This window comes from Fundulus heteroclitus, chromosome 23, assembly GCF_011125445.2.
Source record: "Fundulus heteroclitus isolate FHET01 chromosome 23, MU-UCD_Fhet_4.1, whole genome shotgun sequence".
In the NCBI taxonomy this organism is placed as follows: Eukaryota; Metazoa; Chordata; class Actinopteri; order Cyprinodontiformes; family Fundulidae; genus Fundulus; species Fundulus heteroclitus.
In genome coordinates, this window is record NC_046383.1 from 1039949 (window position 1) to 1054322 (window position 14374).

The 14374-nt window shown below is 35.9% G+C and overlaps 1 protein-coding gene across 1 annotated transcript; it reads right to left on the reverse strand.

Moving 5' to 3' along the window:
* Positions 1-1976: 1976 nt before the first annotated feature.
* On the reverse strand, positions 1977-13884 carry LOC118557523. Its single transcript, XM_036127656.1, has 6 exons — positions 13830-13884; positions 13385-13711; positions 9763-10128; positions 9559-9684; positions 2276-2388; positions 1977-2216 (listed from the first exon to the last, which is right to left on the reverse strand). The coding sequence occupies exons 1-6, from the start codon at positions 13870-13872 to the stop codon at positions 1977-1979; spliced, it is 1215 nt and encodes a 404-aa protein (XP_035983549.1). The 5' UTR covers positions 13873-13884.
* Between the last annotated feature and the right edge of the window lie 490 nt (positions 13885-14374).

Here is a 14374-nt window from a genome sequence, read left to right on the forward strand (position 1 = left end):
GAAGATGAGTTTTTACACGCTGATAAAATGACATAATCCCAACCCATAAACCATACTTAATACTTATTAAATTGTTGTCTCTGTATTTGACAAACTAAGGCTGAATCACATTGCCAAAAGATATACCCTGGAGTTACAGTGTCAGCACATGAAGCTGTGCTAAACAGTTCCCTTTCAAGGGTATTAAGCTCTTGCCCCAGTTGGAAGCAAAGTGTAAGACTCTGGAATGACCTGGAAATTTAAAACCTTTTTCCTGGCTTTAAAAAATCTGTATGAATGTGGATATAAACAAAATGCAAAAACATACAAAGAAATTATTGTTGTTGGTTTGAAAGTTCAGGAATATATGTGTGTGAGAGAGTAAAAACATTAACCATAAAACTTGTGACTTTATTAAAATGTAAAATTAGTATAAAAATGGGTAAATGCTTAATACCATGTCTATCTTTGTTTAAGAGGCAAAAAAAAATATTTCGGCATGAAATATGTATTTATTCACACATTGTGTGAACATCAGGGCGTTATGATTTGTGATTTAGCCATTATTGGCCAGAGTTTAACATTTTATGGCACCAGGATGTTTTCATTCCAGTTCTGAAAAGTGCTTGAAAATAAAAAATAAAAGTATTTTTTGTACAAGCATGATTTTTACACTCTTATCCTACAGGTCCAAAATAGTTCTGTTAGGGAAAATGTGCAACTATTATTCTGCTGCACACTAAAAAGTATATACACATAAAACTGTTAGATTACACTTTCACGGGCCAGACCTCAGTAAGAATCTGTCTGTTCCCTCTCTGTGGCAGCAGACAAAATGTCTTCATTATCGGCCCATAATGAAAAAAAATTGAGGTTACACTAATCCATTATAAAAGCACGTTTGGGTTATTAAGACTACAACTGTATCCAGGAGTTTTGTTAGTCTATTGGTCTAACGCCACCTTTACTTCAACTTAAAATATATAAATATATGTTAATATAAAGTGAGTCTGACACAAATTTTGCACCTACAAGAAAAAAAATTGTTAATACTGGTGTCATATAACTCAAGTATTGTGAGAAGCTTGTGTAAGAATAGCCTAAACGTTTGATCCGGGTCATACACTTTAAAATGCAATTTGGACAAATTACTAATAGCTATTTTGTTCTGTTTGTCATGTTAGTGATTTGTAAACTTCAGAATTTAAGAAAAGTAATTTTTTAAATTCTCTAGAAATATCCTCCCCCCTCTGATCTGAATAAGTAATATATTGTCGATTTTTCAAAATTTATATTAATACATGTCTTGTGTCCTTCACATTTGTAAATTAATTTTTTTGTTTGTTTTTAAAGAGTATTACTACGTTTTCTGCTCAAAGCGGTTAAAGTAAACTAATACCGACTCCCGAGTGCTGACAGTATATGGTGCAAGTTTAAAAACAATAGTCTAACCTACTGGATCTAGCTAGCTACCTGAAAGAGCACCTGCTAGCTAACCATTATTAATAAAACTTTTATTCATTAATAAAACTTTTGAAATGATCCCCCCTCTGGTTTTTTTGCAAATCGCACACTACTCATATCAGAAAATGAAGCTCATAATATATAGATTTGTTACACATAGAGAGACATAGTTCAAACCTTGATTTCTTGTAATTTTGATGATTATGGCCTAAAGATAATTAAGACCAAACTTCATTGTCTCAAAAAGTTAAAATATTGTAAAAAAAAAAAAGTAGAATATTTGAAACACATGGTGTTACACCCTAATCAACTAATTAACTCAAAACTGTCAGGACTCAGTGGAGAGCACCGGTCAGGCCTCTGCCCACTCTGCCTTTTTTTTCTCTCCACAGGTGGCTGCAGTTTTGCAGGGAGGCTCCGAAGTGCTCCCTCGATCCTGCAGAGTCTCTAGCCGGGTTCCCTTGTTTGCCTCAGCTTCGGATCACTCTCCGAAGCTGAGGCTCCCTCGATCCCGAGAAGTCTCAAGCCAAGTTTCACCGTAGGAACTCCCTCCTGGTTCCCCAGCTGACAGCAGGCCACTCGCTCTCACCTGCCACGCTGATCAGGTCCCGCTCACCCTCCATCAACCTGCCTGCCTGCCTTATGGCCACCGTCTCCACCGAAATCCTGACGCTCCACATCTGGAAGCTGTTCACTGAGTCCACTCTCATCCTCCCCCGGGAGGATCCTAGACACTCTCGAGGCAAGCCTCTTGGCCAGTCGTGTTTTCTGCCCTGCTGACGCGGGGACTAACCTATCGCTCTCTGTCCGCAGGCTGAATTAACTCCTGCACCTTCCACAGCCCTTGGCGTACACCTGCACTGTAGATCCAGCCGTCACCTCCACTGTAGTGCTCGATACCCGGAATAAACCTGCTAAACTTTCTCTCGATCTCCTTGGTGCGTCCTGCATGTGGGCCAAATAACTTAAAACCATGACAAAAACATTTGTAAAGGTTTCCGGAGCCTCTTAACGGTCTATCAGTCTGGGTCAGTAGGCTATACAGTTATGGGGAAGATTGTAGACAGATACCCAGAAGTCATTGACACCCTCCACAAGGAGGGTAAAGCCTTATTCACACATACAGATGAAGCTTACACATGGGCTACAAATGTTGTATTCCTCATGATCAGCTCTTCTGAACCAGAGACATTGTGGAAAAAAATAACTGGACTGTTGCACAGTTGCACACCTAAATCAAATAATCAGGTCATTAGCAGGACTCTGGGGAACTTGACTGCATGCTGAGGTGGTAATTCAGCCACTTGATTCAGATGTGTTGGACCAGGACACCAAACCTTTGAGGACCACTGATCTATAGAAAAGTGTCTCTTTCTCAAATGAGTGAAATAAATTTTGTATTTTTCAATGACAGACACATTTTTGGAACGTCCCCAAGTCCATTTTCTGTGCTGTTATTTTTCTATGTTGCAGCTGGTCAGTTATGCTCAGAGTAGCTGTTAAGGATACTTATTCAAAGTTTTTCAGAGATTAGACAGCTTTGGATCTAATTAATCAGCAAGGAGAACAAGCCTAATTTTGGTAAAAATAGATAATTGTTTTGCCGGGGATGCGTACCCTCTTAAGTGCTGTCTGTGTGATTACGAAGGTCTTGGCATCTATGATGCTAATCTTTTGCAAATGTTACAGAAACTATGGAACTGTGATTTTCAAATGTAATTTCTTGAATTTACTTAACCATTAATGTTTGATTGTAAAACGATCACAGTCTGATGTGGATGAAGAGGATCTAAATACAAATAAAAAAAACATGAACTGTAGACACTAGATGTAAGGCAAGACGAGGCAAATTTACTTATATAGCACATTTCAGTACAGAGACAATGCAAAGTGCTTTACATGATTAAAATATAGGAAAATAAAACAAAATAAAAGCAAGCAGGAATAAAATGCAGAAACAAAATTGAACATGGGAGAATAGAAATTAAAAGCAAACAAGTAAAAACAGTTGGACTACAAAGTGAGCTAATGATGTTTCAGTAATACAGTTCAATAAGAACATTTGAAGGCAATCCTAAACAAATGTGTTTTTAATCTTGATTTAAAGGAACTCTGGAAGTTTGTTCCAGATAAGTGGAGCATGGGGAGCAAATGTAAAGATGATTAACCTTTATTACAGGGCTGCAGGTAGTGGTAGGATTACCCAAGAAATTAAATACAAAGAACAGGAATAGAGAGCAAAGAAGGACCAATGAGATCATCAAACAAATGCAGTAATCACAAATAGAAAATATTTTTAGAAACCAAGTGGTGATGTGTTGAGTATAAAGCAAAAGCTTACTGATGTGGATGCAAGAACAGACACTAAACGAATAAACGTCAAATAAAGCAACCACAAAATATAGCAGAGAACTAAATCAGTGAGCATAATATTTTCAAGTCCAAAACCAAAAGAGATTACAAAAACATGACAGAAATCAAAGAAACAGAAAATATTCACAATGTGACCAAATCAACATTGTTGACATTGACATTGTTTGTAAAGAAAGAAAACATTTTTACTCAGATCAAGAGGTGGCTGGTAACAAAATATGCAGTGGGAGGTCACACTCGAGGTCAGGGAAGACAAAAGAATAATAAATGACTTAAAAATAAATCCATCCAAGGTCACTTGCCAGCTGGTGGATTTTTTTAATCTGGCCAGTCTGGTCTAAATTTGCTTTCTCATGAAATTATAATTTTGTAAATCGATGACAGAATTTTCTTTTGCTGTTGCCATTCTCTCATGTCTTGTTGTTGTTGTTGTCATCATCTGACACTTTCATTTGACATTCCCGCTTGTACATCTAAGCTGCCAACGATGTGACTTTGATTAGCATCATGAATTAATCTGATTGTATGAAGAATGGCACAAACAGCGCTTATCAGTTATGGGAGCAGAGAGCTGATCCCCGAGGACAATCTTTAAGTAACCAATTGGAGAGCAGCATGGAGTCACATGGACAAGCACACATACACATCTGGCCAGTATCCCTCGCCATTACAAAATACAAATTTAAACTCAAATCCAAATCGAACTGGCATTGCTAACAAATCAAAAGTCAGACATAATTTTTTAGAACAAATGTGATTTATTTTTATTTAATAATTGATGTTTACTGTATTGACACATTTTTCTGCATTTTTGTTGAGGGCAGTGCCACAGTAACAAGCCGCCTCTGCTCAGATCTATAAAACAGAATATACTGACTCAAAAATACTTGTTTTATACTGCTGCAAACAGCATAATGTTCCTTCATCTATTTTATTCTTTGATCACATTGTATAGCCTCAACAATGGCTTGATTTCGGCATGTCCATACCAACAGAATGAACACATGCCTAAATTAGGTAAAAGCAATTGGTAATCATGTTTATTCAAAGTGATCCGATACATTAATGTACACAGTAATGTATAGTTCAAAACAACCGTGAACTGGATCAGTCAGCACAAAGGTCATAGAACATTTTCTTAAAGGCCAAAGGCTTTAACTGCAGCAAATGTCATCTGTCTTTCTGCTGTTTTCTTTGTTTCAATGTTCCTAGTTTTCATCATGGTGAAAATGACGGCAGTATACATCCTAATGTCTTCCTTTTTCTAAAGTTAAAAAATAATAGATAAGGCAAATAAACTCATTTGTTACTTTAAAATGTATCAAAACATTTGTTAAGAGGAGTTATAATACTTTACCTGACCGCAGTTTTCCTCCACCTCACCAGACGCTGGATAAGAAATGTGACAAATAAATAAAGATGCAACAATTTACTATCAAATATGTACAAAAAAGCATTTTGAATTACCTTGATGATGTTCACATTTCATCCTGTTGATGGAGCATATGAGGAGAGCCATACAAATCAGACTCATGGCTAAGGCAGCAGACAGTGAATAATTAACTATTGAAGCTTTTGGTGACCCAATACTGGACTCTGGAACATTATAGTAGAAAAAAAATTATAAACATTAAAAATGTGAACAATTTTATTCATCCTTGATTGGCTATCATCTGTCTTAGAATAAACATCTAATCTTTATTCTATTACACAAAGAGTATTTCATTTATAAATAATTGTATATATTTACCATGAATGTCTAGGTTAGCTCCATTTCCAAACAGAATCTCTCCACATGTGGCCACAGCACAGTAATATGTCCCAGCATCAGAGGAGCTGATGTTCTTAGAGAAATTATAAACGCATCTCTTCGGAGAGTCGGACCCCTCCTCACAATTTTCTGATATTTTTCCATCCATGTAAATGAGATCTGGCAAAGACTCATCTGATCTGGATCTGAACCAAAAAACACTGGGTTCTCCTGAACAGGTTGGGTTCTCAGATTTAGAGAGGAATGAACACTGCAGAGTCTCTGAGTCTGTTGAACGGGCAGGATCTGATGTTGACTGCTGAACAACTGTGTAGCTCGCTGTCCTTGCAGATTTTCCTATTAGATAATTATAATTTGTTTTATCAGACAACCAGTAAACAAACTCATGTATTACAGCTAACAAAACACTAGAACACAGGCCTTTGAAATTTGGATTTGGTCAAGATTTTCTTAAAACGTTTGATTTCTGTTTATTGCATCTATTGAAATAGTATTGGGAATAGAAAAGTGACATCATTGACAAATATTGGTGAGAACTGTTAGATTAATTTTACAGGGGGTGGATTAAACATAGGATATTACACTTTCATGTTTCTTCTGGGGACAGGCGTGTTTATGACATACAAAACAATGTCAGGTTTCACATTTTGCCTTCTTTAACCTCTAATGGTTCGAGATAAAAGAAATTTGTCTAAAAGTAAGATTTAGCTTGTAAAGATTCAAGAGGAAAGAAATACATTACAATGTCAATTTTCATCTTATTTCATCAATATTTTAAAACTATTAAAGCTCTGTTGAAAAATATTTTGATAGAGTTACTCGTTGTTGTCCAGGCAAAAAAACATAATTCTAAATTCTAATATTTAAAATCAAAACAAATTGTTTTATAGTTTCACTTTTTTTTTTGAAATTTTTCACAGCTCTAGTGGCTTGTCTTTTAACACAGTGGGCTGACAGGAAGGGGGTGGAGGAGGGGCAGAGAAATGCGGCAAAGGACTGCGGGTCATTGTTAAACCTGGGTCGTTTGCGCCGAGGACTAAAGCCTCCATACATGGGTCGCACTACCTGCTGCGCCACCAGCGCGCCCAATCGATAACCTACTGGAAATAAAACCTACTGTTAAAATAAAAACAAATCCCTTATAAAATTTCAGGTTTCACATTTTTTGCAAAAATATAGTTATTAGGGTTTCACTGACTTTTTCCTTAAATAGTGGAAGAAGACCATAATCTGTTTACCTTTTATTGATAAATAAGTTCCATTCCACATAGATTGAAACCAGCTGATATGACCACAGTGATACATTCCCTCATCTTCTGTAGCGGTCTTCAAGATTGTTAGATTGCTCATTTTGTCATTAAGTGTTGTGTTGAAATTTGTGGAGGAAAATCCTTGTCCATAAATGGGGTTTGTATTCTCACGTGCCATTGAGATTAATTTGAGATTATCTCCTGCATTCTGCTTATACCAGTAAATCCAATCCATGCTCTGAAACTCCTTGGTGAAAGCACACGTAAAAATCACAGGTTTGCCCAGTTGAACTGTTACCACTGGAACCAATGAATCTGCATTTAAAGAAAAATAGAAGTTTAATATAAGAAAAGGTAATGGGACAAACTCATGTAATAAAAAGCAGGGAATTGTTAAGAAAATTGTGAGATTCTTAATATCCCCAGTGTATGTTACATCTTGACTGAGAGAATTCTGGTTGATACTTGGGGAATTTCGTTCTCTGCTGATTAAATTCAGAGTATCTCCCACACCCTGCTTGTACCTGTAAAGTCCCGTGCTACTCTAATATTTCATACTAAAAATACACAATAAAGTCACAGATTGATCCAGTTCATCTGAAACCACTGGAACACTAGTATATATGTTGTGGACAAATAAAAGTAGCACATAAAACAAAAAAACAACAACATCAGCTGTAATGGCGTGAAAGCCTGTGCTTAAATAATAAAAATATTCTGTGTCAAATTCTGCAAATTGTACTTACATCCTTGAGGAAAAAGCAACAGTGTGAGCCAAAACAGAGTCATTTTGACAGTCTTCATTTAAAGAGTAGACCCTTCTGTAAGACAGGGAAGTGTGGCGATCCTAGCTGTCAGACGCAGACGCATCCGATTGGTTATTGCAGAAAACCCAAAGAGCGTTTCCTGTTACCATGAACTGCTGTTTTTTTGGTTCCTTGTATTTGGTCACCTCTCTCTCTCTCTCTCTCTCTCTCTCTCTCTCTCTCTCTCTCTCTCTCTCAATATATCAATATATCAATCAAACAACATAATAGACATAATCAAGAAGAATCAAGAATAAAGAGTTTTTATTGTCTATATGTAACAATACTGAAATATTGATGAGACGTCAGCTCAGAATTCACACTTAGACACAAATCGCTGATCAGAGAAATTATGCTCAGTATGTGAGGTCCAAAGAATATATTCAATTTACGCTATGTTTTCATCCAGTGGCTTTTCCTATTGCACCACCAGTGGGTCAAATCTTTTTCCTTCTTCAATATAAATATACTGTCCAAATTTCTTTTTGAAATGATAAATCCTCAATAGTTATTCCACTGTAGCAAGTTTAAGAAAATAAAGTGATGGAATAATAATATTTATTTCAGCGCAATCTGAAAAAGGATTGAACTGTTACAGGCAAATGTTAAACAGTAATTAAAATATAAATGTTACCTTTTGTAATGCAGATGTCACCAGAATAAATATGGAGCTAAAAATTGTGTCATACTTTTGTTTTCATTTAACGTTCACCTTTGAGCCTTCTCTAAAGAAGATCAAGGCCTGAAGCACAGGAAAAAAGGTCATCTCTTAAAGAGTTTACAGTATCTTTTTTACATATTGCATTCCAAAAAACCTCTGTGATCATTTTAACAGGGGAAGATTGTTCTGGTTTATCTGTGGTAACCACAAAAAACTTTCCACCTGAATAAGTGAAAATCAGCCAAGTGTTTAAGGAAAGACATTCCTATTCAAGCCCACTTATAAAAAGCATTGATATATGATACGTCCTTATTATTAAGGGCTTTGTATCTAAAACAATATTTTATATTATATTTCACTGAAGTTTTTGCCAGGGTTCTGATCTGTAAAATAGTCAAACCTAGGACAGCATATGTATTTTCTTTTTACAGATTAATTTCATCAGTATCTGCCATTTTTACATTTAAAAAAAATGATAGGCATGGTTATCAAACCAATATGTAGGCCATTCAACTAAAATATTTGATGCTCAAAACAATATTCATTAATTTGGTATTAAAGTAAATTTTTGTTAACCTGAAAAACATTCCAAAAGGGGTTTATTTCTAACACAAGAAAAGCATTTATTTTTTTATATGACTCTACTTGGGGCAATTTTTCCAAGACATGTCTTGGAAAAATTTCTTGGAAAAATTTTCTGAGATATTTCTTTAAACTGATGTAGTCAAAGTACAACACTTCACCTAGGAACATATTCACCATATGTAGCTTTGCACACTTTCTTATCTCTCAAAGTTTAAATGAAACTCAAGACATTCACCTGTTTCTGGATTTAAATAATTCACATTGTCAGCTTCATTGTGACACGAGCCTAAATTAAATCATATTATCCTTAACTTCCGAATACACACTTTCTTCACTCTTCAGTTCTCTCTTCTTCTTTCTTCTTGGTGCTTTCCCTTCAGAGAACTTTAATGCAGCATAATTCAGATCCTTCCCATTTTCAGTCTGTTGAGTAGAATTAAAAATGTGTTTATTTGTTGAAACCAGCTGTGTTGTTTATTATTACAGTCAAACAACTGTAATTTAGTACTATTACTCACCTCATCTCTTGGTTGGCTAATATCTCTGTGCTTTAGTTGAGGAGAAGAACTTTCTGCGTAGAAAGAACAAACACATGAATCAATATAATAACCTTGATAGAATTCATAATGTAATTGCTTCAAGACATTTAGGTTAGTAAGTTACACTTACCACTAAATAGAGTAGAGGCAGATCTTTTTGTTTGGCAGGAAACAAAAATGATATTCAAGATAATGGAAATGGCCAATAAGATTAATGTGATCACCAACACAATCCTTTCAGTGTTTGGATTTGTATCTAGAAAAATAAACATATAATTGCTTGAGAAAAGCATGAATTTTTATGACAACATAAACAATATAATATGCACAGTACCTTGATTGCTCTTTACCAGGTTTGTTCTATTTCCAAATAAGATATGTCCACAAGTGGCCACAGCACAGTAATAAGTGCCAGCTTCAGAGTTCCTGACATCTCTAGAAAAGTTGTAACTACATTTATGTGGCTGGTCTGATGTCTTTTCACAATTGTCCGGTGTTCTTCCCTCGGTGTAGATCATTTCTGGATAGGATGTGTCTGATATGGCTCTGAACCAGAACACACTGGGTTCTCCTGAACAGGTTGGGTTCTCAGAGTCAAAGAGGACTGAACACTGCAGAGTCTCTGACTCTTTTGGACTGGCGGGATCAGATAATGTTGACTCCTGAACAACAGTGTAGTTCAATGTCCTTTGGGAGTTTTCTGTGAAGAAATCAAAGAATAAAACAAGTCAGGCCTTCCATCCTGAATGAAGCTGAAAGTTGTCTTGAAGATGTTTATTTTATTTCTTATTTGTTACAAACTGAGGAAACCTTTTCATTAATTGATATTTAATTTTGAAAAAGTGGATTTATGTCATGGTTTTGGGGTTTTGTGTGTATTGTTTCATTCCTCTCTTCCAACAGGGTAGCTTCCTACTTCGTGTGTAAACACATTTACAAATGACACTTTAAACTGTACAAAAAACAGATACTCATTAGTGACCATCTGACACTTTTTAAGAGTATGTGATGACAACAGCACTTATCTACATAGGATTTCATTTAAAAATGATTTAACACAAACTGCAATGCGGAGGGAAAAAAATCATCAAAAAACGAATAATGCATCTTAGAATCAAAGAGATTACAAAATCGTAGCAAAAACAATATATATTATTGTTTATATTATTATAAACAATATATATATTATTATAAAAAATATATATATATATATATATATATATATATATATATATATATATATATATATATATATATATATCTTCAGTCACATCTCTCAGAAATCTGGGTGTTTAATGTACTTCTCTCTGCTTCCATCCCTTCTACCCATTAGCACATATTGTGTTTATGGGGCCACCACTCCTCGTGGGTGGTTAGAGCACAGAGCTTCGGTCCCAGAGGTTCTGAGTTCAACTCCCACAAGCTGCCATTCTGGGTCCCTGAGCAAAACCCTTAACTCCCAATTGCTCCCCAGGCGCCGCACAGTCGCAGCCCACTGCTCCCCAGGGGGATGGGTTAAGATGCAGAAATGAATTTCTCCATTGTGAGATCAATAAAGTTCGATTATTATTATTAAAACTGTAACACTAAAGCATGAGGATTATCTATCAGACAATCTTACTTATGGAAGGTAATTCCCCGGGATGTGGATTTTAGTGTCCTTTTATTTGCGCACCCATAAGCAGAGCAAAAATCAGGCCTCCTGGGACGGAGCTGGAAGTTTGCTAACTGTCAATACAAAATCAAAATTTTGTATTGTGTAAATCAAAAAAGTTAGACAATAATTAAATTTAATCAATTGATCTCATGTAGCCCCTAAAGGGGTGACATTTTTAGTCAGCTAATTTATCTGAAAACATAAAGTACATTTTCCTGAATTGACGTGTATTCTCTCTGAGCGCAGCTTGGTCTGACCTAAGATGGCCGCTCTGTAGGCACGCCTCTCACCTGACGACGGGGCATCTACGTATATAATGTCTATGCCTCCCAGCCACCAGCCAATCAGCGTTGTCACATCATAGCTACCACTCTACACTAGATCAGCTCCACCTGCTGCCGCTAATTAGAGTAAATTATGTCCACCTGTCACTCTCCCTATTTCTACCTGCCTCACTCATTCACTTGCTCCCAGAATGTTTTGTCTTGCTACCTGCCTGCATATGTTTTTACCACAGGCAGCGGTCCTTGGTTGCTTCTGTGTTTCCCTGGCTCCAGTCCTCACTCTATCCCGCTAGTTCATCAGCTAGTGTTTGTGTGCATCACTTGGAAGGGAGGATTCCTGAGGGATTCTGTTGTTTGCTCTGCTTACGCTGGAGAAACATTGTGTAGTTTTTTTCAAGGTTCTGCCCACGGCTTCTGGTCATTCTGAGCACATCTGTGTGTTCCTGTCCAGACTGGTTCTGTCTGCCTTCAATAAACTTTTTAAAAATCCAACTCTGTGTTGGTTGAATATTGAGTTTATACTTGTAAACATTACAATTTAATTATTTAAAAAAATTTTAGGGTAAAGCTTGTCTCTGCCGTTAAACCTGACATGATTTATACTCCTGGCAGATTTAGGTTGAAAATTATTTTCATTCAAACAAGAAGTTTGTTTTTTCATAAGAAATGAACCTAGCAAGACAAATGTAATGCAAATGCTATTGTTTTACTTTTTATTATTTTTTTTTAGTTTAGATCTTGTGACTTGCTGAACTCAGACTATGTTATGTCCTTATTTTACTGTACTAATGGACTTTGTGTGGAATACTCTCTGCTTTTCCACTCTAAAGGTCATCTCTCAGACCTTGTTTCATTCAGAATCCCATAAGTCTGTTCTCACAATAACTAGGAGAAAAACTAGTTCTTACAGTCAGTCCTGCAAATATTTTTCCACTCTCCTGTCCTTAAATATAAAAGACAAGTGCCAACTCTGTAAGCCAGAGCAATATTTAGACTGTGTATTGCTCTTTTCCAAAATTATTTCATAAACCTGCTTGGATAATCTTATTTTTTTCAATCACAAAAACATTTTTTGTTCATCAACTTTATGCATGTTTCCACTAATATTTTGACAATTTGGTAATGAACTTCAAAGCTTTACATTTGGAAAGCCTCTTGGCCATTACCTTAATCTTTAGCTTCTTCTTCCAATTTCTATTTGCTTGAGCTCAAAACTAAGGTTTTGCCACTTCAAAATTTTAATATTACTTCCAAACAGAATAAAATTGTTGGTCAAATTTCAACATTACGTTAAACTTAAATCTACCAGGTGGATAAATAATTTGAAGCTTAAGTGTAGGTTTTAAAAGGGTACCATCATAGAATAGATGACATACATCCTCATTAAGATTTTTTCCTTAATTCACGGTTGCACCTTTCAACAGTATTTTGACAAAACAAATCACTATAGAAAATAACCCTATTATTTAACAATGTTTATGCGTACTATAGCAGTTCATAACCTGGAATCTTCCTAAAATCTATAAGGCTGTTGGTAACTTTGTTAAAATTAGATATCAGTTTTGATAATTTTTTTTTCTGTAAATATCTTACTATTATGCCAAGAACAAATAAGATGACTAGCATAACGGGATATCAATAAGTCGCAACTGAAAAAGTTAGTCAAATATTCATTTTTTAAATGGCTGTGATGTCTGTTTTGTAAATTGCATGTGTAAGAAAACAAACCTTAATAGATTAAATTAGGATTTTTTTTGGTATCTAAGAGAACATATTCTGTAAGAAAATGGTAAATATTCAAATCTATTTTGTACTAAACACGTTTCATATTATTTAGACCTTGATATATAAGAATTTAAACAATCTTACAAACAAGAATGTGTTTTATCATTTTATCTGCCACTTGAACAAGTGAGCCATCCTGAGGCAAGTGAGACACTCCTTGACCATTTTACCCAAATCCAAACTTTGAGCATCAGAGAAATACCCACAAAATGAAATGGATAGATAATTACCTTTCAGTGCCAAATACGTCCCAGTAAACGTAGATTTAGTCATGTACATATGACCACAGTGATACATTCCCTCATCTTGTTTGTTTGTTGACGAAATGATCAAGCTGCTTTTGTTGCCATCATATGTTATATTGAATCTTGAGAATGAAAATCCCGGTCCGTAGGTGGACGGCATACGTTTATGCAGCATTGCAATTAATTTCAGAGTGTTTCCCGCACTCTGCTTGTACCAGTGAACCCATGTCACAGCCTGAAATTTCTCAGTCAAGGCACATGTCAGAGTCACAGGTTCCCCAAGCTGGACTGTGACGACAGGAACTGAAGTGTCTGCAGTACATAAAAAGCAACATGGGGAAACAATAAAGAGTAGTTGAAAAAAATCAGACATGAATACAATTATTGGATAACACTAATTTATGTTTTATTTGATGTAAATACTACTTACATCCCTGATGAAGAAGAAAGGGTATAACCCATAGCAGAGTCATGTTGACACTGTGTTCATGAGGACACATAATACCTTAGAAACAGAGAGAGGTGTGGTGATCCACAATGACAAATGCATCTGATTGGTTGCCTCAGAATATACTCTCATTGTGGCTTGCCGCCACAATGAGGCTCTTTTAGCGTCACAAAATTCAACTAACGTTTTGCTTTTCTCCTATTTAATCCAAATGAGCGCTTGATCACTTATTTCATTATGGCAAATAAACTGCAATCAGGGGTTTTGTACAATGCATCGTATTGCATTGCTGAAGACCAGAAGAATAATACTTGTGCTTTTTATCATCACTTGGCTTTTACTCCATCCCAACCATCTAGTCAGAGTTTTTTTTCCATGAGCTGCACCAATATAAACATAGCTTTTTTCATTGAAGAGGTCACTTGGTGGAGCTGCTGGTGGTGCTCCTCTGGCTGTGAAGATGTTCAGGCTTCCTGCTGCTTGGAAAGTTGAAGCATGTGAAGAAGCTGAGCTTAGCTCTCGAGACC